The sequence below is a fragment of the Molothrus ater genome, chromosome 10 (assembly GCF_012460135.2).
Source record: "Molothrus ater isolate BHLD 08-10-18 breed brown headed cowbird chromosome 10, BPBGC_Mater_1.1, whole genome shotgun sequence".
NCBI classification, from domain to species: domain Eukaryota; kingdom Metazoa; phylum Chordata; class Aves; order Passeriformes; family Icteridae; genus Molothrus; species Molothrus ater.
The window spans coordinates 2,798,455-2,822,389 of record NC_050487.2 but is presented as its reverse complement, the minus strand read 5'-3'; the positions used below and the strand labels follow the sequence as shown (position 1 = coordinate 2,822,389).

The following is a 23,935-nucleotide window of genomic DNA, read 5'->3' as shown; positions in this document are numbered from 1 at the left end:
TCTGCTACAATGTGCACGCTGTTGTACCAAAAGTTGTTTTAATGCCCATTTTTAGATGTATTTCAGTAAAAGAAGTTCAAGAAACCCCTAACACAATAAAACAAAGCAACAAAACTCAAAGAAGCAATCAAACAACAGCTGTTTGTAAGCAAATGGACTAATAACTATATTCCTGTTTTTATTTAATGCAGCTTAAAAATAGTAAGGCTCTTTTAGAAGTGGACTCTCTTGTATTTGATTGTAATTATCTTTAATCTGTTAGTTCAGTGGTCCCTGAAGTTATGTTCAGTGGATTCAAGCAGCTTTCCTGAATTATTTACCATTATTTACCAAGCCCTCGTTGGATTTGCAGGATTTTAGCAGAATGGTTGCACTGCAGGAATTGCTCATACTGCTGCCTTAACCTCCCTGCTCAGCAGAGTAGCAGAGTGGCAAAACTTGTTATGAGAATTCTCAGGCAGTAGTTATTCTCAAAGCAGAATTAAAACAAAAAAATTGAAATATTTTTTTAAAATCCATTTGCTTTCAGTGAAGTGACACCATCATTAATGAGAAGTAGAGAAAGGACAACTGAAAAACTGAGAATAATTGGAATAAAAATACTGGCCTGTGCTTAATTGTATTGTCTAATACAGTCTTCTTAGGGAAGAAATTGTGGTTATTTCTTTACAGAAGAAAATATTGATACACCAAGGCTAAATTCAAGTTTTCTCTGAAACATGCATTGTTCATTCTCATTGTAACCCCCTGTGCAGTGATTTCAGCAAAGGCAGGAGCTCTGTATTTTCAGATCTTGATCCCAGTAAATGCACATGCTGTGGACCATGACTTTCACTGCCTGATGTATGAGGCATGTGGGGCCACGTGAGCTCCTCTTTTCAGGCTATTTCAGTTTCTCCATTTCAGTCATTTAGAATTAACAAAATAGCTCTACATTTTTGCTGGTTCTGCACCTGATTTACAGGAGATTGTGTAGAAATCCTGCTGGTTTTGTTTTGGAGTCTGTGACTGTCTGACAAGCAGAGCTGCTGTTTGCATTTTCAGTGTCTGCCTTGTGTATTAAATACGTGCTCAGGGTTAGTATTGCCTGCAGAGTTTCAGTGCCAGTGCTCCTGCTATGGAAATGTTGGTGGCTGCAGTCAGGACTGGCATCACTGATCCTTGTGGCTCAGTAGATTTTTGAGTGTATTTTTCTGTGGGAATGTGACATCTATGTTTAAAACAGCTTTAGTTTTACTTTACATCATGTGTCCATACCTGTATTTGCCCGTGGTTTAGTTGATTCTTGTGGAGTTTCAGCACAGCCCTGGCTTTGTGATGTGATTCATGCCCATTTCTTGCCTTCTAAATGTCACAAAAATGATGACTCAGTTCAGAATCTGCCCCCAAGGTGGATAAATGGTGTTATGAACATGCCTGTTAAATGTGGGCTGAGAGTGTGAACTCGTGTTTGTCCTACGGGAGCTGGAAGCAGGAGTTGATGGGTGACAGAGTAGAAATAAAGGTTTTTCACTGCTGTAAGTCATTATGAAATCAGGAGAAAAACAAGATCTTCTTAATTATTCAGCTTTTATAAGTTGCTGTTGAAATACAAAATAACCTGTATTCTCTAATTTGTAGGGAATGGTGTTATTATCATGACTTGTTCCTACAGAAAGAAACATCTTGTGCTGTTGATACACTGAATTTCTACTAATATGCATTTATATTAAAGTGTTTATTTGTATCTACAGTACTCTGTTTCAGTGATACAACTCTATACATATTGCTCTTAGCAGGTAGCTCTGAGCTTCATAACAATGCAATAAAATCAGTTTATTTTGTGAGGCCTCTAAATGTAGTTCTTTTTGGTAGTCCAAAGTTATGCATCACTGTATTTTGTAATTTGTTTTTTCCAGCACATTATTGCATCAGTCTAGAGATTCTTTATTTGTTTTAATACCTAACCTGACTATTTTTTTTCCAATTTAAGCTCATTAATATTCACAGTGAATGTTCAGAAAGGCTCCATCAGTTGAGGTTGTCAAATATTTTTGGTAAAGAAAGCTCTCTCTCAACAAAACCCTTTTTTTTTAATCCTTAGTAGAAAACTTTCGCTGTTAGCAAAATGGTTATATATTTATGAGAGCTTACAAAACCTCTTATTTTTATTGAATGGCTGTTTTTAAACCACACATATCAGGTGTTGCCTAATTTTCATTTACTGTGCATTGTGTCTACATGTGAAGAAATGGGTTTTTCAGACTAAAAATCATCTGCATCATTTTAAAGAGTAAGAAACATAATCAAAAGTGGGCCCAGTTACCCCAAATTATTTCTCTCCTTTTTACACCCCCCCATCCCATGGCAGCTGGTCACCATCTTCTGTTCATTTGAGTGCCTTTAGGAGCAGTGTGCCCCACCTGTGTCCTTACCTGTCACCTTTTTTTTGGAACAGCTCCAGGCCCTCCTGCAGATCTGGCCCAAGCTGCTGCCCAGGGAGGCTTTGGAGCTGCTGGATTTCAACTACCCTGACCAGTATGTCAGGGAATATGCAGTGGGCTGTTTGAGGCAGATGAGGTAGGTGAGGCTTTCTGGGGTACCAGACTTCATTCTTTTTGCTCACAGGACAAAAGAACCCCAAGATGGAAGAGCTGAATGCACTGCTTGCCATGAATGGGTGGCCAAATAAAGCAGTCTGATTGCTGGGTAGGCTCACTGGTGGCTAAATAAAACCACCTTATTCTGACACCTTGTAGGAAATTCGGATTATTTTCCATGTTGCAAGAGAACACCAGTGCACCTTTGTCCCAGAGAGGACTGGGTGTTCATCCCTTTCTTGGGCAAGGGGAGTGAGAAACTTTGAGTTTTAATAACAAAGGGAGAATATTCCTGAGTCAAGTACTGTAACACCTGGCACCCAGCCACCTCCACTCTGCTGTACCATTTCATAGGAATGGGAGCTGCAGCATGCAAGAAATAACCAGAGAATTACTGATTTGGTTTTGATTTACAGAGTTCTTCATTCTCTGCAGTTCTTCCATTATTGCATTTCATTTGCTTTCCTCTGTAACCTAGGGCAGGACTTGTGTAACATTATCATTACTGCACATTTCCTGTCCTTGAATTCTGAATTCTCTGTGGTGGATAGTTTAGTGAGTAATTTCTAATGGTCAAGGATAGACATTGGGGTAAAAAAATAAAATTATTTTGACTTCTTTCAAATCCAAACAAGGAATTTGGCTGCTTAGAATTCTATCCTAAGAATGCATCTGGAATGACTTCCATCTGGAAGTTACACTAAGCTCTGTGTGATGGAAAAACTGGGAGACTCTCTTGGTATTGAACCAAACCCTGTAATTCTTTTGTTTGTCACACGCACCTGAATTTCTGAAATACCACTAATCTAGCTCCTCTCTTACTAACTGCTCTTATGTACCTCATTCTAGTGATGAAGAGCTCTCTCAGTATCTTCTCCAACTTGTGCAAGTCCTGAAGTATGAGCCTTTTCTGGATTGTGCACTCTCCAGGTTTCTTCTGGAAAGAGCACTCGGCAATCGCAGAATAGGACAGATGTTGTTCTGGCACCTGAGGTAGGAGATTTTCCTTTCATCTTTCTGAAACTGTTGAGCCTGATTGGGCTTTCAAATATGATCTCTTGAGGATTTTTCTAAATGAGCCATTATCATAATGCCCACAACTCCATTTATTTATTTTTGGCATCTATGGATCAGACCTCTCATTAAAAATAAATTAGAGTGGTCTGTAATCTACCCTTGGATGAAACTATTCCAAACTGCATTTAGCTCTGACTACCTGAGGAGTTAGATTTGTCAATACCCCTAGTGTTTGTTTTGGCTGTGGGTGCAGTAAAAGCACAATATTTATACCTCACAGTTGGGAAAAATTATTATTGTTGCAAGCCTAACAGAAAGTAAAAGCTGTTCTGTGTATTCTTGCTACGTTTGATGAGCAGTTTCATAAATGGCAAAAACCTTTTAGAATGGACTGGAATAGGCTGGATAGGTTGATTCTGTCTTTAGAACACAATTAATTTTAGTATTTCTAGCTAAAAAGAGCAAGTGCTACATGAAATTGTTTTGGAGGATAATTGGCTCTGATACAAAGTTCAGTGGTTTGTTTCAAAGTGTTCTCCTTCAGGCAGATTGGGCTTTTCCCTTACAAAGGTTGGAGAATGTGTGGTTTAAAGTCAGCCCTTCAGTGACTTCTCAGAGCTGCTCTGAACAAAAGGGGGTCCTGAAGCAGATATTCAGTCACCACCTCTTGGCATGAGCCCTGCTGCCCCCAGAGCAGTCCTGGGCTGGAAACAAGGATCCTGCATCCAAACTGGCCTGTCCTTGTTGTCTCCAGCACAGAGGCCTTCTAGCATCTCCTAGGAAGTGTAGGGGGATAGAATACAAGTAAATAAAGGTAGTATAGAAAGTAATCTTACCCCCTAAAAGAGTTGCAGCTGGGTTAATTATTAAAGATTAGGAGCAGGCCTGACTATAACAGGCCACAGCTATAGCTGATAAGAAGGGTGTTATAACAGAGTGGATTGGGTGGTTGAGAGGAACTGCAGTCAGTTGGTGGCTGTGAGAAGAAGAGTCAGTGCTTAGAGGAGCTGCCTACAAGGAACATCAAGGAGGTGTGAAACTCTAGCAATATGGAACCCTTGCAATGTAATGACAATAGAACCTTTGTGCTATCATGACAACAAGGAAACCTGGCTAGTTTCAGCTACGTGCCCATGAGGTGTTTTAGTGTTTGATGTGCCCATGAGGTGTTTCACTGTTTGTTCTGGGGTTTGTGTTTGCTCTGGGTGTTTGAGTGGCTGGGAGGATGCAGTTGGGTGGGTGCTGTGCTCTGCTGAGCAGCTTTTCCCCGGCAGGTCGGAGGTTCACATCCCCGCCGTGTCGGTGCAGTTTGGGCTCATCCTGGAGGCTTACTGCAGGGGCAGCGTGGCTCACATGAAGGTGCTGGCTAAACAGGTAGGCACTGCCCTTCCCTTCCTGTCATCCTGACCCAGCCAAGCCTGCAACTCCCATCCTCACTCCATTGCTCCTGGGGGAGGGTAATGGCTGCCTTGACAAAGTTGGGCAGTGTGGAGGAGAAGGAGGCCTGAGTGAGACAGGGAATTAAAAGGGCCAAGTGATGGAGCAGCCTCCATGGCACAGAAGGCAGCCAGGGCTGTGGGGCCTCAGGGAGCTGGTTTTACAGTGCTCTAAGACCTGTGAGACACCTTCAGCACTGCCTGTGTATTCCTGGACACAAGAAACTCTGGATTAACTGAAGAAGAGCTTCTGTGCATTTCAAGTTTTTCTCCCTGTAAGGGTGGCTTGTTCTACATTTTACCTAGATAACTTCAGGACTACTTCCTGCAGCTTTTGCTTTTGTTAAAAGGTGTTGCAAATTACCCAAATACTCATTTTAGTGTTAATATAGGTCTTTCATTTACACACACACAAAAAGAGAGAACAAAGGAGAGATATGTTTACTTTTAAATACCCTAATAAGTACTAGAGGTTTGCTTTTGAAAGCACTAATAATTATATCACCAGCTCATTAAGGGACACTCACAAATCATGTTTGAAGTCTCTAATGTGGTTTTAGTGAGTTAATTTAGATTGTGATCTTAAAAATATTTGAAAATTCATCTCTCTTTGGAGTGAAAGTATCTACAGTATCAGGCCTCAGAGATCCACACAGTGGATGAGTAACTGATGGTGGTGTTTGTCTGCATTGAAACTGCTTTGGGAGCATTTGGAACAGGGATGTTCTGTTGTGCTCTTTATTGCTGCAGCTCACAGGACGTGGAGAAGACCATCTCTTCCATGTGTGCTCGTTAGCATTGTCAAAATCATAAAAAGAGTAGGTGGTGAAATGCTTTAAGCAATAGATGTAAGGTCAGTAAAGTTTTTGTGCACTTTACAGGAAGCAAATGTCAGTACAATCAAAGAAGGGGCAAAAAAATTCCCAACTGTGCAAACACGGAAGAAATTCAAAGTAGAAATACTTCAAAAAGTTCCTGTTTGTACAACACAGGTTCCATTTTGTTCCCTTGTCACTGATGTTTGTACAGCTCCTAGAATAGTGGAAAAGCAGAGCCCTTTTGGTTTTGACAGATGGCTGACCTGGCAGCTCTCCACTGCCCAGTTTTAGAATCAAACTCCATCCAATTTCCACAGCATCCTGCCTGGCAGGGTTCAGGCTGTGGGAGGGGTGAGTTTTGACTCAGCACCTTGTAAGTCAGCCTGAAGCTTCCTTGTATAGCAAAGAGCTTTCATAATTGTTACATTGCTGCTGTTTGTACAGAATCTGTGTATTGCTCAGCATCTTACAGCTGATTGTTAGAAGAGCTATTTGGTCAAAAAGTTGCTTAGATGTAGAAGTTGGATTTGCTGTATGTGCTATCTAGGTTTGTCAAAGGACTCTGCTCTGTCAGTGTTACACATTTACATCACCAATTTCCTTAGAGATTTTGGAACAGTACAAAACTTTGCAAAACAGAAGGGAAACAAGGAGTTTAGCCCACCTATATTATTGCAAATAATTGCCTTGACTTTTTACACACTTCTAAGGTAAAAACTTAGCTTAGTTGAGATGCTATGATTTTAAACACCTTAGCCAGTTAAAGCTTTTGTGTTCTGCCTGACTTCAGCAGGATTTTAATGACACACTTCTAAGACTTTGTTGTGTGAGAATTGTCTGCAAGTGGTCACAGGGCCATTCCTTGCTGGATTCAACTTAATGTGAACAATGAAGTATCTGCATCCACAGCTCATCTCCAGCAATGTCTGAGTTTGTTAGAGTATGAAATAATCAGTATTTCTGTTACTTCTGCATGTCTAGGGGGCACCTATGTTATGTGCTTTGTTGAAATAAGGAGCTAAAAATTGTACTTTGAAGAAGGAATTTGTGTTAATGTGTCATACATTAAAATGCCTCATTCATTTTTTTGGGAATGTTAAGTCATGCTTTTAAAAGTGACTCAAAGCTTAGGAGCTTTCATCTCATCAATGTCCCTCTCAGTCATGAAAATGCTATTTCTGAAGCATGGGCAACTTAATTTCCATCCATTATTTCTATTTTTAAAAGTTGTAGAATTATTTAATACTTGGTTTTGTTGTGAAATGGGATTTCACATTATCTTACATCTCAAATCAAAGCAGTAACTCTTAATGATAAAATATCTCTTTCAGGTGGAAGCCCTCAATAAAATGAAGACTTTAAATAGTCTAATTAAGCTGAATGCCATGAAGCAAAGCAAAGCAAAAGGCAAAGATGCAATGCATACATGTTTGAAACAAAATGCTTACAGAGAAGCTCTTTCTGACCTCCAGTCTCCTCTGAATCCTTCTGTGATACTCTCAGAGCTGCAGTAAGTAGAGAATGAGCACAATTTCACCATAGCTTTGCATGGAAGCAGCAGAGCAGGAACACATTTGTGTCTGAACTTCTCTGGCTGCGTTGTTCAGCACGTGCTGCCACAGGGAAGTTGTCCTGTACTGACAGAAGCTCTGCTGGGCATCTTCTGAGGTTAAGGCATCAGTTAAATTAGAAGACACTTGTGATCCACCATGGAACTTAATACTGTCTTAGTCAATGCGTTACCATGGCTACACATATTTAAATGTAAGCCTAAAAGTGAATTTGACTGCATTCTTGACTTCTGTTTTTAACAAGAAGCACAAAGGCCACTAAAACTTTCCACAGCACTTAAATATAAAGTCTAAACATTCATGGGAAAGGATATAAAGAAAACTATTTTCTCTGAAAATGAGGGTGCTTGATTTAAGAAGTAGAGATACATTCACCAGTCAGTATCAAATACATCCACGTGTAACAAATGCATTCATAGCTTGGTGGGTGCACATGACATAGCAGCAGAATGAAAGAGGACAGAGCATTTAGGAACTTCCAGACTGGAAGTCTACCTGTTCTCTTATGTTCTGAACCATGTTTAGATCTTTTCAGGTGAATTATTCCTGTTTGACTAAGACTTCTGTCATGTTTTCTTCCAGTGTTGAGAAGTGTAGATATATGGATTCTAAAATGAAGCCTCTCTGGATAGTGTACAACAACAAAATGTTTGGAGGAGATCTTGTAGGGATCATCTTTAAAAATGGTGATGGTAAGCAATGCTAGAAACTTTCATGTTTTCCTTTTCCTTTTCCACTGGCATGTTTGCACTTGAGTTATTTGTTTTTCTTCTGTATTGCCATCATGTAAACATGGATTACACCGACATCAGTAAACAAATTAAGCATCTTCTGACTGAGTTTCAAAGCATGGACACTGCCAGTCAGGATGTAATTATGATTAATACCACTTCAACCCTTAGGCTGAGTATTTTAGGTCCCTTTTTCTGCAGGGATGTGGAGGAAGTGCAAGGAGCTGAACAGTGGTGTCCCCTCTCGTTGCAGATCTCCGGCAGGACATGCTGACGCTGCAGATTCTGCGCTTGATGGACGTTCTGTGGAAAGAGGCTGGCCTGGATCTCCGGTAAGGAGCTCCTGAGGGCTGCTGCTTTGGGTGGAGGGGCTGCTTTGAGAAATAAAGCTTTCCTGCTTTTAGCACCTTCCCCACTGTCCTTTCTCCGCACATCTGTCAGGCTTTCCACAGGTTCCAGCTGTCATGGCCAAGGTGAGCAGGCTGTGTTACCTCTGCTCCTTCCTGCTGGGAGCAGAGCTCTCATTGCTGCTCACACCAGCACTTAGAGCCACTGGGACATCTGCAACTCTGAAGTCACTTGCTCTTGTTGCATTTTTCCAGCCAGAAATATCTTTGTATCTTCCAAAGTCTTTTGCAAAGTAGCTTTCTTGCTTATGTATCTTTGGTAGGGTAAACGTGATTTCTTTGAATGAATACTGGAGTATTCCTAAGAGCAACAGTATCAGTCATTGCTCAGTGTTATCACACAACCCTCTAGTACATGGGAAGCTTTTCCACCCAAATTTATGAACTAGGTTTAGGTAACATAATTCACAAATTCTAATTGCACTTTAGGAAAGTAGTCCTGAGGAAGGTACTGGGTATCATATTATTAGAAACCATTTTTAGCCATAAATTAAATTTTGTATGCCTGTTTCAAGACCTGTAATATTCTCTGTTTAAGTTTTGTTTACAAGTCTTGAAGTACTTATATTTAAATATTGCCTGAAGTACTTAATTTAGATTCTTGGAGCTGTTTTAAAATTTTTATGGTTCAAGTATAGTAGTGGGAACTACATAAGGCACATAACATCAGCATAGGTAAGTAAAATTATCAACTTGTTGCTTAGAATGCTTAAGGAAAGGTGGAAATGTGAATTACAAATTGTTTCTGGAAAGGTATAGTTGTGATGAGATGGTTGAGTGTGTGTGAAGTTGAACACTGACTTGAAGAACCCTTAGGTCATTTATGTCATTATAAATTGACTTTGAGGAGGCTGATACAGCATTTGGGGGCAAGGACAGCCTCAGGCAGCTGTGGAATCCCAGATGAGGCATTCCTCAGTAGCTGCCTTCCCAGAAGCTGTTTGTGGTTCCAGCCTGGGCCACACACCATGCCTAGCAAACAGGAATAGTGATGAGAGTCATCAAATATGCTTTTCCTGACTAAGCCTTTTTTTTTTTTAAAAAAAACACAACAAAGGAAAACAAAAAAGTAGCTCTGATGTCCAAGATTTTTCTTAAAACTCTGCGAAGAAAAAAAAGTAGAAAGGGGAAGTTCCTAGTGAGAATGGAAGTTCTATATTTGGCCTCTTCAATTTGTTTGCTTAACTGGGAGCATCTTCCTTCCATTCATCCTGTCATAGTTACCATTATGAAATAAAATCCTGGGATTGAGGCAGGGTTACAGTTCAGTGTCTGTCAAAGAGATTCATCGGGCACTTGCCAAGAGAAGGCTCTGAAATGACCTTCCTTGAGAACAGAACTGGCCAAAACAGCACTCAGAGCACCCAGAGCATGAGGGCACAACCAGGTGAGGCTTTGGCATCTCTGTGTTTGTAGCCTGCATCTCTCTCAAGAAGAGACAACTCGAGAATCCATGAGCCAGCAGTGGTGGAGTGAGTTCTTTGCCATGTTTGTGAGTCAGGAGTCAGTGGTTACTTTTTGCTTGGGTGAGAAGCATGGTCTCAGCTGAAAAAGTAGTGTCAAAGAGCTGCTTTCCTGAAAAACACAGTGCAACATGGCCATACCAAAGAGTGCAGTTCTTGCTTGTTGCCCTGTGTCATCATCCTTAGTTTCCCTGAAGTTGTTTCCATTTGTGGATGCACAATGGATTTTGCACTTTTCAACTTTTTTCCACTGTGGAGAGTCTGGTAACTCCATCCAAGTAAAAGCAGGGCTTCACCCATGGCAGCAGTGTCAGAGCAGCTCTGGCTGCTGCCACTCCCCATCAGTGATGTTTTGCCACAAGCAGATTGTCCAGTTTCCATGAGGCATGGATCAAATGGCAGCCAGTGCACCACTGAGCTGGGGACAGGATCAGTTCCCCTCTAATTGCACTGCAGTCCACACTCAGTTCTCTAGCAGTGATGGAAAATGAAAGCTAAGCTCAGTCTGTGTCTAAAGCAGGCACTTTATTCCTGGTGGGATTTCTCGGCTCTAGAGAGAAATGCCAAATACATATTGACTTTGAGAGCTGAAGGAGGAGAAATGTTTGCTTGTTTGTTTAACTGCCAACTAATTTGTCTTGTGGCTGCCAAACAGGGCAGGGGGTGTATCAGAGGGGACATTTGTGAGCAGGAGGATGGCACCATGTGCTCCTGTAAGTCCTTCATCCTGGGCTCTCCCTGTGTGGGCACAGTGAGGAAAGCCTGGGGTGTAGGGTGGATCTGCTTCCCAGAACAGGACCAGCAGCGAGACAAACACTGACACTGAGAGGACTCTGCCTTTGTCAGTCTACCTCAAACATCATCCAAGTAGCAGAGAGAAATGAACAAAGCAAAAAGTGTGTTTTTTAATTAATCCCCACACCCTAATTTCTAAGACAAACTTGTACCTGAACACTGAGCAGGAAGTAGATGGCCTGTTATAAATACATGGCACAGCAGAGGAGCACAACATCTGTCTTCCCAAGGATGCTGTGGGGCCTGTGGTGCTGCACCTCTCAGGAAAATCCTTGTGTTAGAAAGTGTTTGGGCTGCTTTAGCTGTGTTATAGCATCAAAGTTGTGTTAGTGGAGAAACTAGTAAAGCAACAGCAACAAAAATAATGAATTTGAGGAGTTTGATCTATGTCAAGTTGCCTTTGCTGTGGTAAATTGTCATAGAAGTATTTAATGTTTGGTTACTTTTTGACCAGATGCAGCACATTCTCCAAAACACTTTTTTGTTTCAGTGCCTGTATATAGTGGGCTCTCTTTTTTGTCTCCCTTACATGTGTGAGATCTGAGGTTACATGGCTGTGTATGAGTGAAATCAGAGTTCACATACATACTGGAAAATATATTTGTTACAACTCTTTAACATGCCATCATTTTTAAACTATTGGACCTGAAGTTACAGAGATTGTGTTGATAAATCACCAGTATTTTGTGTGTGTTTGGAAGGGCACTGGTTTGGTGAATTAAACACTTGAAATAAAGAACAGTTTTAAATGAGTGAAGAGAATTTTCTGTCCTACCCAGGATTTCAGTATTGATCTGTCCATGGCTTTAAAAAGCAGAGAGCATATCCTGCTGACAGATGCTGAAGTCAGAAAGACCAGGATGAGATGGAAAGGGCCCAGAGGATTTGTCCCTCACTTGACTCCTGTCAAACTGTCTCTCTGACAAGGATGTTTTTTCCTGCAGTTGTGAGCACACAGCCCTCCAGGGGCTGCAGGCTTTCATCATTGCCTGCTTTTGAAGGGGAACTTGTTGGCCGTGTGCCCGGCTCAGCCCGAGCGCGCTGGGCTGCGCTGCCGTGGGAGGAGGCCAGGGTGCACTTTAACCTGGCCAGCTTTGGCTGCTGCCATTTGGGCCGTGCTGATAAGGATGGGCAGAGCTTCCCCATGCCCAGGGGCAGTCCCAGCCACCCTCCTGCTCCTGGAGAGCCCTGCTCTGGGGACAGGGCTGGGACTGGGCAGGGCTCACAACAGAAACGGGAAGAACGTTCCAAGCCTGCACTTCTGCTGTATTTTGAAGTTGAGTCCACTTGAAATACCCTGCTGAATCTGGTTTTCAGTGCACTTTGTTGCCAGCAAGGAAGAATCCCAATCTATATCATTACTGTTTCTGATGCCTTAGGATTTTAGCTTTCATATTTTTCAGATCCTGTACTACATTAGTGCACAACTCTGAACTCCATACAGAGTGTGAGTTACTGTCTTCACAGTTTGGTCAGACAAAACAATCCCTCTGGGCCTGAAGCTCAAGGACACTTTACTGTCTCAGGCCCTGAAAGTACAAACAAAAGTGAATTGAGAGAAGCAAATGACTTTAGTACCTGAAGCTGTAATTGGAGAATTAACCCCTGATATGTAAATGGACCAAATTTATAATTGTCTGAAAAACTGGTGCCCATTGTCCAGCTTGGGTGTAGCCTCTGGGAGGCTGTGACTGCCCAAGGTGTGGCTGTTGAAGGCCTTTAATAAACACCCACTTTATTCTCTAAATCTTGTCTGGGCTCTGTTCTAGGGAGCCCCTCCAAGGCATCACTATTTGCACCACTTCAGTTGTGTTATCCCTTTGGTGGAGAACTGCTCAGTTCCCTGATAGCTATAAGGCAAAAACGTGTTTAATTTTGTAAGGAATTTTATTTATTTTTCTTCCATGGCTTGAGATAATAGGCTTGTCAGTTAAGAGACATGGTTATGCTTTGTAGCTATTAAATTTAATATCTTATATTAAACTTTATATATATATATAAATATAAAATATATATATAGTTTTATATATAAATACTAATGACAGTTTCATAAGCAGTAAAGCTTTATAAATAATATATATATATGTATGTATGTACCTTCAGACATCAATTTTCATGATCAATTTTCATTTGAAAATGGATCAAATTTTCACCTCAGTTTTCATGTCCTGCAGTTGCTTTATACAGCTCTATAAGTCAGTGAGTGCTGGTCTATACCTTGTGTGCTGCAGTGTAGATTTTTGTTGGTATTCATTCTCTTACCCATGGACCATGACCACAATTGAGATCATATGCTTGGCCTGAGCTGCCTGGCACAAGAGCAGACACCTCAATTTGTGATGCATCGCCTTTGAAAAGTTTGCTGTAAGTTTACCTTGCTGAGCTCCCATCTCACGGGGTGTTGCCATTCTGTTCAGCTTTTTAAGCATCTGAAGGGAGGAAATGTATTGGGAAAAGACACACTTACCTATTTATACACACCTCTCCTTGATTTTCATCTTGAACTGTGTCTCACTGTAATGCAGTGAGATGGTAACAGGTATTTTCACTGGTCAGAGTGTGTGAATGCACAGGTGTGTTCTGAGATACCAAGCCAGTTAAGAGATGTATTCCTGTTTTCCATTGGGTTTCTGTGCTTCCGTTTCGTATGAGCTGGAAAACATTATTTATGTTAATATTAAGAAGGATTTCTAGCATTTTCCTTTGAAGCAGGAAGATGGTGGAAAAGGATAAGATCCTCTTTTGCATTTCCAGCAATAATTTATGAGTAATGAACTGGAGCAGGTCAGGGTCTGTCCGGGCAGGAATTCACAAATGCAAGCACAGGGCTCCCTCTGTGGCTCATCTTGGGAAGTTACAAGAAACTGGGTTCCAGTAAAAAGGAAAAATTAGGCTTTTAAAGTGTTTCTCTTCTTTGCATCTGTATACAAGATAGGAAAAATGAACGTTTTAAATGTATTGCTGGTCTTTAACCTTTACAAACAACCCCTGTATATTGCCCCTTTAGAGTTTACTGTTCACATGAGCATTCAGCCATCTCCAAACATTGAATACATCAAAGAAGCACTTTGCTGGTTTAGGTTCTGACATGATTCTGTGTTTCCTTGCAGGATATTGCCCTATGGCTGTTTGGCAACTGGAGATCACTCTGGCCTCATTGAGGCTGTTTCTAGCTCAGAAACCATTGCTGACATTCAGTTAAACAGCAGCAACGTTGCTGCAGCTGCTGCCTTCAACAAGGACGCGCTCCTGAACTGGCTGAAGGAGTACAATTTAGGGTAATTTCTACACTTACTCTCTCAGCTATAGGATGAGCTACAAAATTCCTCTGAAATTTCTCTTTCAGTCTGGAGGAAGGGGTGGTTTCTTGCTAATTGTTTTTCTAGCATGTCAAATTCTGCCTGAGATTCATGCTACCCTTGGGCCTGGCACTTGCAGTATTTTGGCTGTGTGCTGTTGAGTAAGTTATATTAAATTTGGCAGCACAAACAAACCCAAGGAAACTACATGGGTCTCAAACCTTGATGTTGCCTTCCATACTGCTTGTTCTCCGCAGCTACCTTTACAGTATTTTTTTCTCAAGTAATTCTGGTTTTGCAGCATCCTAATGGACTTCTAGTTTAAACAAGTAAAAATCTTTTTTGAGGCCAAAACATGAAATAAATTCCATCAGTGTGAACTAATACAATTTTCTCTGTGGTTGCAGAGAGGACTTGGATCGAGCCATTGAAGAATTTACTCTGTCTTGTGCTGGCTACTGTGTAGCTACATATGTGCTGGGAATTGGTGACAGACACAGTGACAATATCATGGTCAGGAAAAATGGGCAGGTAAAAAAACCTTCTGTAGGCAGAATGCTTTTGGTGACCTTGGAGTGCAAGGGTTCTCTTGAGAACTTGTCATTTCTTTGGTGCCATGATGAAAGGAAGGGCACACATGGGTAGAACTGATGTCTGTGGTTCACTGAGGGTTGGAGAGAGCTTCAAGGAAAGGAAATGTAATGCTGGGGGAAGGACAGCACAGCCTGGTCCATCAGCAGTTCTGTATTGAGAGAGGCTGTTCTGCAGAGCTTTTACAGAATATCCAAGAGGCTTTCTAGTGGTTTAGATTCATTGAATAAAAGTGGTCTTAGGGTATCTTGCAAAAGACCACCCTTAAAAATCCATGAACTGCATTTTGGAGCAGTGTGGTTTCCCTGAAGTGAGTCTGTGCAGCTCAGCCCTGCAGAAATGCTCAGAGTGGAACCCAGCACCAGCACAATGCTGTGCACTCAGAACCTGGGGGAGCTCCTAGACATCTGCTTTCTTAATTGTTACCCTGTAATGTAACTTGTCTGATTTAATTGAAATTACTCTTCTAGAAAATCAGCAAGGGTTATAAAATTGAGAGCTTTACAGATATTTACAGTATTCTTTTTAAGTTTGTACTTCCTGGAAGAAAGCTGCCATGCCCTTAACCTCAATTCTAACATGGGGAGCTGCCACAGGGTCCTTCAGATTAACTCAGCTCTGCTCCCTTTGCCTCTGTCCTTGTGTGGGAAGGCCTTGGATGTGATGATGTTGATCCTTGTGGGCTCATCCTTGGGCTCATTCTTGTCTGATGCTGCCACCAAGCTGTCTGTGGCAGCAGCAGCTTCAACCTGAGAGAATCTTTTGCTGCAGTGGTCACTCAGAAGTGTATGGATGTTATTACTGGCTTTAAATCTTGAAGTGGTTTAGAACCAAATTCTCCCAAAGGGTTGAAACCACAGGTTTTGGAGAGTCATGTTAGGAGTTAACTGTTCTTAATACCTGTAGAGATATTAGAAAAGTGACACATTTCACTGGAGAGATTATTTTTCACTTGTTTTTTTTTTTTTTTTTTTTGTTCTGGTTTGGTTTTTTTAGCTCTTTCACATAGATTTTGGGCATATTCTTGGAAACTTCAAGTCCAAGTTTGGAATTAAAAGGGAACGGGTACCTTTCATACTCACCTATGATTTCATTCATGTCATTCAACAAGGAAAAACAGGGAACACTGAAAAATTTGGTCGGTGAGTGTTATTTTGATCTATTTGTAATTGAGATAACTTCCAGCATACCAGAACTTACCTGGGGTTGGTTTCCTCATTTGCACTTGTGTGGAAGTGTGCCAGCATGCATTTACAGGGCTATCTACTGCTCTCCCTGAGCTGGAATGCCCACAGATGACTGCAGAACCAGAACAGCAGGAGGTGGCAGATTCTGCTGGGCTCAGCTCTGCCTGCAGCAGCTCTGGGCTCCAGGCAGGGCTGCCAGGCTGCTGTTCAAGCACTGCCTTAGGAAGAGGCTCCCTCCTGCCCTTCCTGTCCATCAGGGCATGTTCGTTGTGCTGGCCCTGCTTGGATGCTTGGCCATGAGGAGCCATGTGCTCCTGATCCACCAGCCCTGGGAGCTGGCTCAGTTTTGACCACAGAAGGAATTAGAAATGGCAGAGATTGGAGGGATTGCAATAGAGCTTTGGCTGTTCCACTGTAGCCCACCCTATAGGATCATCAGGGCATTTCACCTAACGAATTCTCAGGGAGATGGGACCATGAGCTCTGGCACTTTTGTTCTTTCTGAAGAGCAGCTGGTGGTGTTTTGTACTGAGGGCTCGCTGGGGAGACATGGGATGTGTCTGTGTGTCCTGGTTCAGGGCAAATTTGGGAGAGACCCCCAAAGGGGCTCCTCTAGGAAAGCAGATTCATTTGGCCCCTCCTGCCAACCGGTCCGGGAGAAAATACCTCCTTGGAGAAAAGTGGAAAAAACCTGTTTATTAAACAATAAAACCTAAACAATATTAAACAATAAAACCCCTTGTTGCTCCAAAAGAGATGACAAACTGAGGAAGTCCCTCCCCAGGTTGCAGCTCAGCTCACTCAGTCTCTGATCAGTCCCTCAGTGCTGGAAATGTCACAGGCCAGGCCCGGCCCAGTGGCCACAGGTGGAGCTGCCTGTGCTCTGCTGGGTGTTCAGTCCAGAGCAGGTTTGAACAGCTCCAAAGAAAGGGAAAAAACCACAGTCCAGGGAACTTCTTTGCCTCAGCTAGCTACAACTAACTAAAGCAAAGGACAGCTCTGTCCTGCTGTCTGTCCATCCGCAGACAGCACAGTCCAGGAGCAGGAGTGTGGAGGAGTGAGTGCAGAAAACAAACTGCTGCTTCTTCTCTCCCCCCTTCACTCTCTGGAACAAGTCCTAAAGGTGCAAAACTTATTATTCAGCATAAACAGAGCAGACAACTGGGGCTAAAAGCATCATATAGTCAACCTAGGACACTGTGGGGATGCACAAACAGGTTCTGCAGGCATCTCTGTCTCTGTGCTGTGTCCCACAGTGTGTGTTTGTCAGACAGGTCCCAGATTGCAGATCCCAGATACAGAGCTAGTGTGTGATCCCAGAGCCATTTGCAGTGTGTGACTGGCCTGTTGTGCTCCCTGCCCGTGCCCAGGTTCCGGCAGTACTGTGAGGAAGCCTACCTGATCCTGCGCAAGCACGGCAACCTATTTATTACCCTCTTTGCACTGATGCTGACTGCAGGGCTGCCAGAGCTCACCTCTGTCAAGGACATCCAGTATCTCAAGGTACAGTAAGAGCTACAGCTCAGCAGGACTCAGCATTTTTCCAGGATGTGATTTTTTGATTCCAAGATTAATAAGTTTTCATTGTTTTTCATTTCTGTGAAGATTTCCACACAGTCCTTGAAGTTTTCTTTTTCAGCTCTATAGGACAAGGTCTGTAGTCAGGCCTAGTGCTCAGAGAATGAGTTCAGGATCTGTGCATCTTAAATGGAGTCATCTCAGGGGTATTTCACATCTTGGCTCATGCACAGGCACAGACCTGGAAAGGTGAAAATGATTTGCTTCATTCTCTTTCAGTTTTATCTTTAAACCCAGGAAGATTTATTACTTAAAACCAATTGATGTATTGCTCAATGAGTAGTAAGCAGAAAAAGTGTCAAAGGAGAACAAAACACACTGTGGCTTGTGTTGAAAGGTGAAGGAGCCTTTCACTGTGCATTTTAAGATTCCTAACAGTCCTTGTTTCCCTGTTGCCTTAGGACTCCCTGGCCTTAGGGAAGAGTGAGGAAGAAGCACTAAAACAGTTCAAGCAAAAGTTTGATGAAGCTCTGCGGGAAAGTTGGACTACTAAAGTGAACTGGATGGCTCACACTGTCAGAAAGGACTACAGGTCCTAGGAGATGCTCACATTTGCACTAAGCTGAAGGTTACCTTGATAAGTGTTTGTAAAGAGTTTCTGTGGTATGGACCAACAAAACTTCAGGAAGCACTGGGACAATGCTCTCAGGCACAGGGAGGTTCTTGGGGAGCCCCACACAGGGCCAGCAGTTGGACTCTGATCCTGATGGGTCCCTTCCAGCTCAGCACATTCTGTGATTCTATGAAATGATCCAAACTAAGAGAGGAAACGACAGTGAGAAGAAATGGACTGAAATAATTCCTGAGTCTTTTGCACTCTGCTTCTGAATGCTTGATTCCAAGACTGTCTCTACAGTTAGTGAACATCCTGGATAATCAGTTCCTGCTGACTTTGCACGCTGAGAGCTACTAGGCATTTTTAAAAATTCTTTGGTACTTCATGGAGGTGTAAATATTTGTTTTTATACGTTAGGGTAATGTGCTCTAACATATCCTCAGGAGGTTTGAAGACCTCTGGCAGAACTGTTCTTCGTTTAAAGTTAGGACTTGAAGAGTAATTTTTTTTTTTATATCCTAATCTGGCTAAAAATGAGTGTATTGTGTATATTTTTCATATGACCTCTGCCCTACTGGCACAGATGCATTAATTCTACTGTAAATAGCAACCATGGTATCACTGTACTGCAGGGAGCTGCTTCGTGTCTGTGCTGCTGCTGAAGGAAGGGTGGGGGAGACCTGACAGATGTGATGCAGCATCCAGATGTTCAGGGTTGCACAGCTTTGTTCCTCTGACTTAACACACAAAGGAAGCCCTTCAGAAGGAGGAAGGTTAGGCCAATTCCAAACGTGCCTGAGAATCCCTCGTTGGTCACAGTCTCCCACTCAGCCTCTGGGGCTTTGCCTGCAGCTCCCAGAGAGGCACAGTTTGGTTTGGTTCCAGCAAGAAGCTCCTTCCAGCCTTACGCTGCAATTCCTATCTCAGATCAGTCCTTCCCTGTGAAATGTACTGACCTATGTAAGGGATGTTCTCATTAAATAAACAACACAAAGTGATTTTTAAAGCATACATACCAAAAACCCCAACTGGTTGGAGAAGCAAGAGTTGATGGGGAAAGATCATTCCACAGAACACCAATGCAGTTGCTGATCTTCTCTCTCTATTTATTAAAAGCTTGCAGGAATGTTGCTTTACTGAGATATATATGTTGAAGATGGTTGCTGAAGAAACTGGATTTGTTTTAATTTATTTAGTGAGGTACCAGGCTTTTAGGTGCTTAAATGGAGAGCAAACTTGTTATGTGCAATAGGGGACTGCTGGTTAAAAGATGTAACAAACTTTCCTGGACATCAGCAAGAGAGGTTTAACTACTGCCTGTTCTCCAAGGAACACTGGTAGCTCTTGATTCTTGTGGACATTTGAAAGAGATTAAACATATATATTTACTTTTTGACTAAACAGTTGTTCTGCATAGAAATGTTGGATGATGTATGAATTTAATTAAAGTAGGTTTTACTTTGTTGAGAGTGTTTTGCTTTTGTTGTTTTGGGGTTTCTGTGTTTATTTTAAAGGTTAAGAACTTACCTGGAGTCAGTTCTGTGTAGGGCATTGATTCTCTTCTCCTCACCCTAGGGGTTATCTCTCTGAAAAGACTTCTACTTCTAGAATATTCTAAAAGTAAAACTGTTATGTGGGTTGGTTTTGTGTTTAGGGCTGGTTTTTTTAATATACAGCATAGTAGCATTTCAAGTGTGCCATGTCCTTTTTTAATTTATTATTTCTACAGCAGATAGCAAGAAAGTTAAAAAGAAACAACATTGCAGGTGACAGCTCTGAAAAAAGTGATGGCATCTTCCGGTAATTCACAGCACGTGACTGTGCATGAGGAGCTGTTCCTGGACACATTCTGTTTTTCTGTGGGACAGAGCACTGGGACAGAGCCCTTGGACATCTCTGGGCTTGCTGAGGGAGGCATCAGCTTTTCCAGGACTGTGAGGTGAAGTTGGCACCCCCTTGGCTGCCTGGGGCTGGTGTGGATGGACTCTGGCAGGAGGGAGCACAGAGGCATCTCCATTTCCTTTGTTTCCTTAGCTCCGAGGGCAGCCGGGTTCCTGTCCCACCCCAGGTGTCCCGTGGGATTCGGGCAGGCGGCTCCAGGCTGTGCCTCAGGCTCCTCTCTGTACTCCCCTCTATGCTCCCCTCTGTGCCTCAGGCTCCCTCTGCTCCCCTGTGCGCCTCAGGCTCCCCTCTGTGCCTCAGGCTCCCTTTGCTCCCCTCTCTGCTCCCCTCTGTGCCTCAGGTTCCCCTCTGTGCTCCCCTCTATGCCTCAGGCTCCCCTCTGTGCTCCCCTCTGTGCTCCCCTCTGTGCTCCCCTCTGTGCTCCCCTCTGTGCTCCCCTCTGTGCTCCCCTCTGTGCTCCCCTCTGTGCTCCCCTCTGTGCTCCCCTCTGTGCTCCCCTCTGTGCTCCCCTCTGTGCTCCCCTCTGTGCTCCCCTCTGTGCCTCAGGTTCCCCTCTGTGCTCCCCTCTGTGCCTCAGGCTCCTCTCTGTGCTCCCCTCTGTGCCTCAGGCTCTCCTCTGTGCTCCCCTCTGTGCCTCAGGCTCCCCTCTCTGCTCCCCTCTCTGCTCCCCTGTGCGCCTCAGGCTCCTCTCTGCTCCCCTCTGTGCCTCAGGCTCCCCCCTGCTCCCCTCTGCTCCCCTCTGCTCCCCCCTGCTCCCCCCTGCTCCCCCCTGCTCCCCCCTGCTCCCCCCTGCTCCCCTCTGCTCCCCTTTGCTCCCCTCTGCTCCCCTGCAGGTGAGAGCTGTGAGCTGCAGGTGCACGAACACTTCCCTGCCTCCAGCACCGCGGGGCACTGCACTGAGTCCAGAGGGGATTTTGGATGCGACTTTAATGCAGGTTATAAAAGTACTTGAGATGGTGAGACAATCCCATCGCCTCTGTTCCTTGAGGAGTGTTTAGAAGTGATTAGGAAATTCTGCTTCTGCTCAGTGTTTGTGTGGGTTAATAGCCCTTCAATGGCTGTGTCGTGTTTGCTTGTCTTTACCTTCTCTGTGTTTACTCTTGGCAATTAATTAACAAGGATGGGAAAAGAAAGTTAGAGCCGAGTTAAATGGTCTATTTTTGTGTTTGGCAGCAAAGACAATGAAGCGTTTTCCTCCTGTGAATTGATCTTCAAATAGCTGAGAAGAGATCCCATCCCACAGCAATGCTTCCCAGGCTGACCTCTCAGGGCTGAACCTGGCAGGAGGCAGCACTTACCAGGTCACCAAGGCTGATTTTGTGATACCTTCATGGTAAGTTTTGAGCAGAGTCCTGGTGTGTGAATTGTATTAGTAAAAAATCACCACTTCCCCTGGTTTTCATCATACTTGCTACAACCTGTGGCATACAGACTTTCATTCAGAAAACAAATAAATAAATGAAGTGCTTTGTGAAAAGTCAAAGGAGACTTTGACACTGTTTGTCATCCAAGAGAAGACTGGATTTTGGCACAACAGTCCATTGATTGTTTCTGTACTTTCCTCACAATATCCAGCTCCAATACTAAATTGGTAAGTTAATTTGGGCTGATTTGAACATATTGATTTAGATCAGTTTCTGAATTCACAAGACATCAAATGGTTAGATTATAATAAGAGAATTTAAAGAGTTTGTGTTGAATCTTCAGTTCACATGGTCTCATGTTAAATGCCTTTCTTTGTATATGTCCACTGGAAAAACGACTTTTCCTTCTCAAGGCCTTCATTGTATCTGGCAGAGGGGAAAGCTGCCTGGGCTGCTTTAAAAACCACAGCTGAAATTGGGTATATGCAGTGTGTAAATGATCTTTATTTGTTCTGGTTTATTACTGATTGCGTGATTACTTGATGGGTTTGCTTTCTACCTTGAATCTTTTTATTTTTGTGACAGACAGTGACAGCTGCTGCTTTCACACTCCTGCTCCTCCTGTCTTGCATTTCCAGGGAAGGAACTCCCATGGATTTGCCCCTCAGCTGTGGAGCTGCTTCCTTTCCCTCTCGTGCTTGTATTGGTTGTTTTGGCAGTGGGGTGTTGGTTCTCAGTCACTCACTCACATTCCAGCAAATGCCTTGGACAGAGCCCATTCCTGTATTTCACAGAAAAGGGTCCAATATTCCTCTTTAATCTCCCAGAGCTATTGAAATCAGATAATTAAATAGTAGAGGCTCTTAATAATTGGTATGTCAGGCTATATTGTAGCTTTATTCTGTAGGATGGTTTCAAGCCTACATCTTTTAAATGTGTAATCAGTATTTCTATTATTATTCTTTCACAATATAGTGTATTAGTGTAATTATGTGTCTGAGCCAGCTTTAAAATCTAAGCCTGAAATCCTCTACCAAGATGTAATAATTTTTAAAAATGACTTGTCTGGCATGACAGTCCAAGAGCTGAGGGGGCAGAGCTGTTCTGGTGCACAAGTGTCAGTAGGTGCTGCCATGTGAGGGCTCAGTGCCCTGCTGCTGCTGCTGGGCCTCACTGTTTGCACGGGGCTTTGGGGATTTTGGAGACAGAAGGGGCTGGCTGTGGTGTGGCCGATGAGATGAAAGCCAGGCTAAACTCAAGGTGTGGCTCTATTGGCTGGCCTCAGTGGACACACATTAACCTGGGTGTGGGAGGAGCAAACAGCACCAAGCACATCTCTGCAGCAGGTGTTGGTAGCCAGTGCAGGCAAGGAGCAGTAGTTCACCAGCTGCTGAGAAATCAAGGACAAAACTGTTGGTGCTGCCTCAGTGCATGACAGAAATGTTGCAGTTACTCTCCCCAGGCATGCCTGCATGCCTGATGGAGGAGAGGAAGGGGCTCCTGCCAGGAGCATTGTTCACCCTGGTGTTGGCAGCTGTCCTTCAGCCAGCCCAGCCCAGCAGCATCCATGGGGACAGGAGAGAGCTGAGCTCTGTTTGCACACTGCTGCTCCTGCTCAGGTGCCTTTCCAGCCTCATGACCCACATGAGGAGCTGCTTGTGTCCTTCAGCAAGCCACACAGGAAATCCTCCCAGGCAGATGCTGAGAGAACTTCCCTTGCTCTGTCCCCTCTGGAACACTTGGATGAAGGCTCAATTGTGACCTATTTGAACTGATTTCACTGCATGGCACTGAAGGATTAAAATAATGCTGTTGTGATGAGCTAGTCCTCCATCCTTTCAGTCTGTCACCTTGCTCTTCCTCGGGTGATTGTCTGGAGAAGTCTCCTCTGGATTGCTTGATTATGAGGAATGGGGTTGAATTTATATTTCCTAAAGTAATGGTATGGCTTACAAAGCAATGGTATGGCTTACAAAGCAATGGTATGGCTTACAAAGCAATGGTATGGCTTACAAAGCAATGGTATGGCTTACAAAGCAATGGTATGGCTTACAAAGCAATGGTATGGCTTACAAAGTAATGGTATGGCTTACAAAGTAATGGTATGGCTTACAAAGCAATGGTATGGCTTACAAAGTAATGGTATGGCTTACAAAGCAATGGTATGGCTTACAAAGTAATGGTATGGCTTACAAAGCAATGGTATGGCTTACAAAGTAATGGTATGGCTTACAAAGTAATGGTATGGCTTACTCTTGGGAGAGCTGTAAGGGGTCCCAGTTTAGGAATAGCAGTCCCAAAGAAATGTGAAAGGTTAATTTTGGTTCGCCAGGCCCTGGTTGGCTTTTGAAAATGACAATCAAGCACCATGGAAATGTGGGTTTGGAAGGATTAAGGCCCCTGTAGCACAAGGGTGTTGTAAGATCTCATTTCTGGCTTTAGAAGTCTGCATTTGGGCAGGAAGTCTGGGCACTTGCTGGCAATGGGCAGAACCAGTGAAGTCTGGGCAGAAAGGAGGAACCTGGCAGTGCTTCATTCCAGCTTGTGAGTCCTGCCTAAGGCTTTCTCCTACATGGAATTCCTAATGGGCTCTGCCCTGGGAGCTCTCAGCAGCTCAGTCTGGTTTCTGAAATGATCTCTG

The 23,935-nt window shown here is 43.3% G+C and overlaps 1 protein-coding gene across 1 annotated transcript in view; it reads left to right on the top strand.

The window, feature by feature from the left end:
* Window positions 1–19,495, top strand: part of PIK3CB (phosphatidylinositol-4,5-bisphosphate 3-kinase catalytic subunit beta) — a 68,101-nt gene extending 48,606 nt beyond the window's left edge. Inside the window, exons 14-24 of the mRNA XM_036389175.1 lie at window positions 2,438–2,559; window positions 3,429–3,572; window positions 4,871–4,970; window positions 7,182–7,360; window positions 8,004–8,113; window positions 8,406–8,484; window positions 13,928–14,095; window positions 14,524–14,647; window positions 15,704–15,849; window positions 17,265–17,397; window positions 17,874–19,495. Coding sequence (XP_036245068.1) covers window positions 2,438–2,559; window positions 3,429–3,572; window positions 4,871–4,970; window positions 7,182–7,360; window positions 8,004–8,113; window positions 8,406–8,484; window positions 13,928–14,095; window positions 14,524–14,647; window positions 15,704–15,849; window positions 17,265–17,397; window positions 17,874–18,011 — 1,443 coding nt within the window. The 3' untranslated portion in view covers window positions 18,012–19,495. The remainder of the gene's footprint in view (window positions 1–2,437; window positions 2,560–3,428; window positions 3,573–4,870; window positions 4,971–7,181; window positions 7,361–8,003; window positions 8,114–8,405; window positions 8,485–13,927; window positions 14,096–14,523; window positions 14,648–15,703; window positions 15,850–17,264; window positions 17,398–17,873) is intronic.
* Window positions 19,496–23,935: the final 4,440 nt, after the last annotated feature.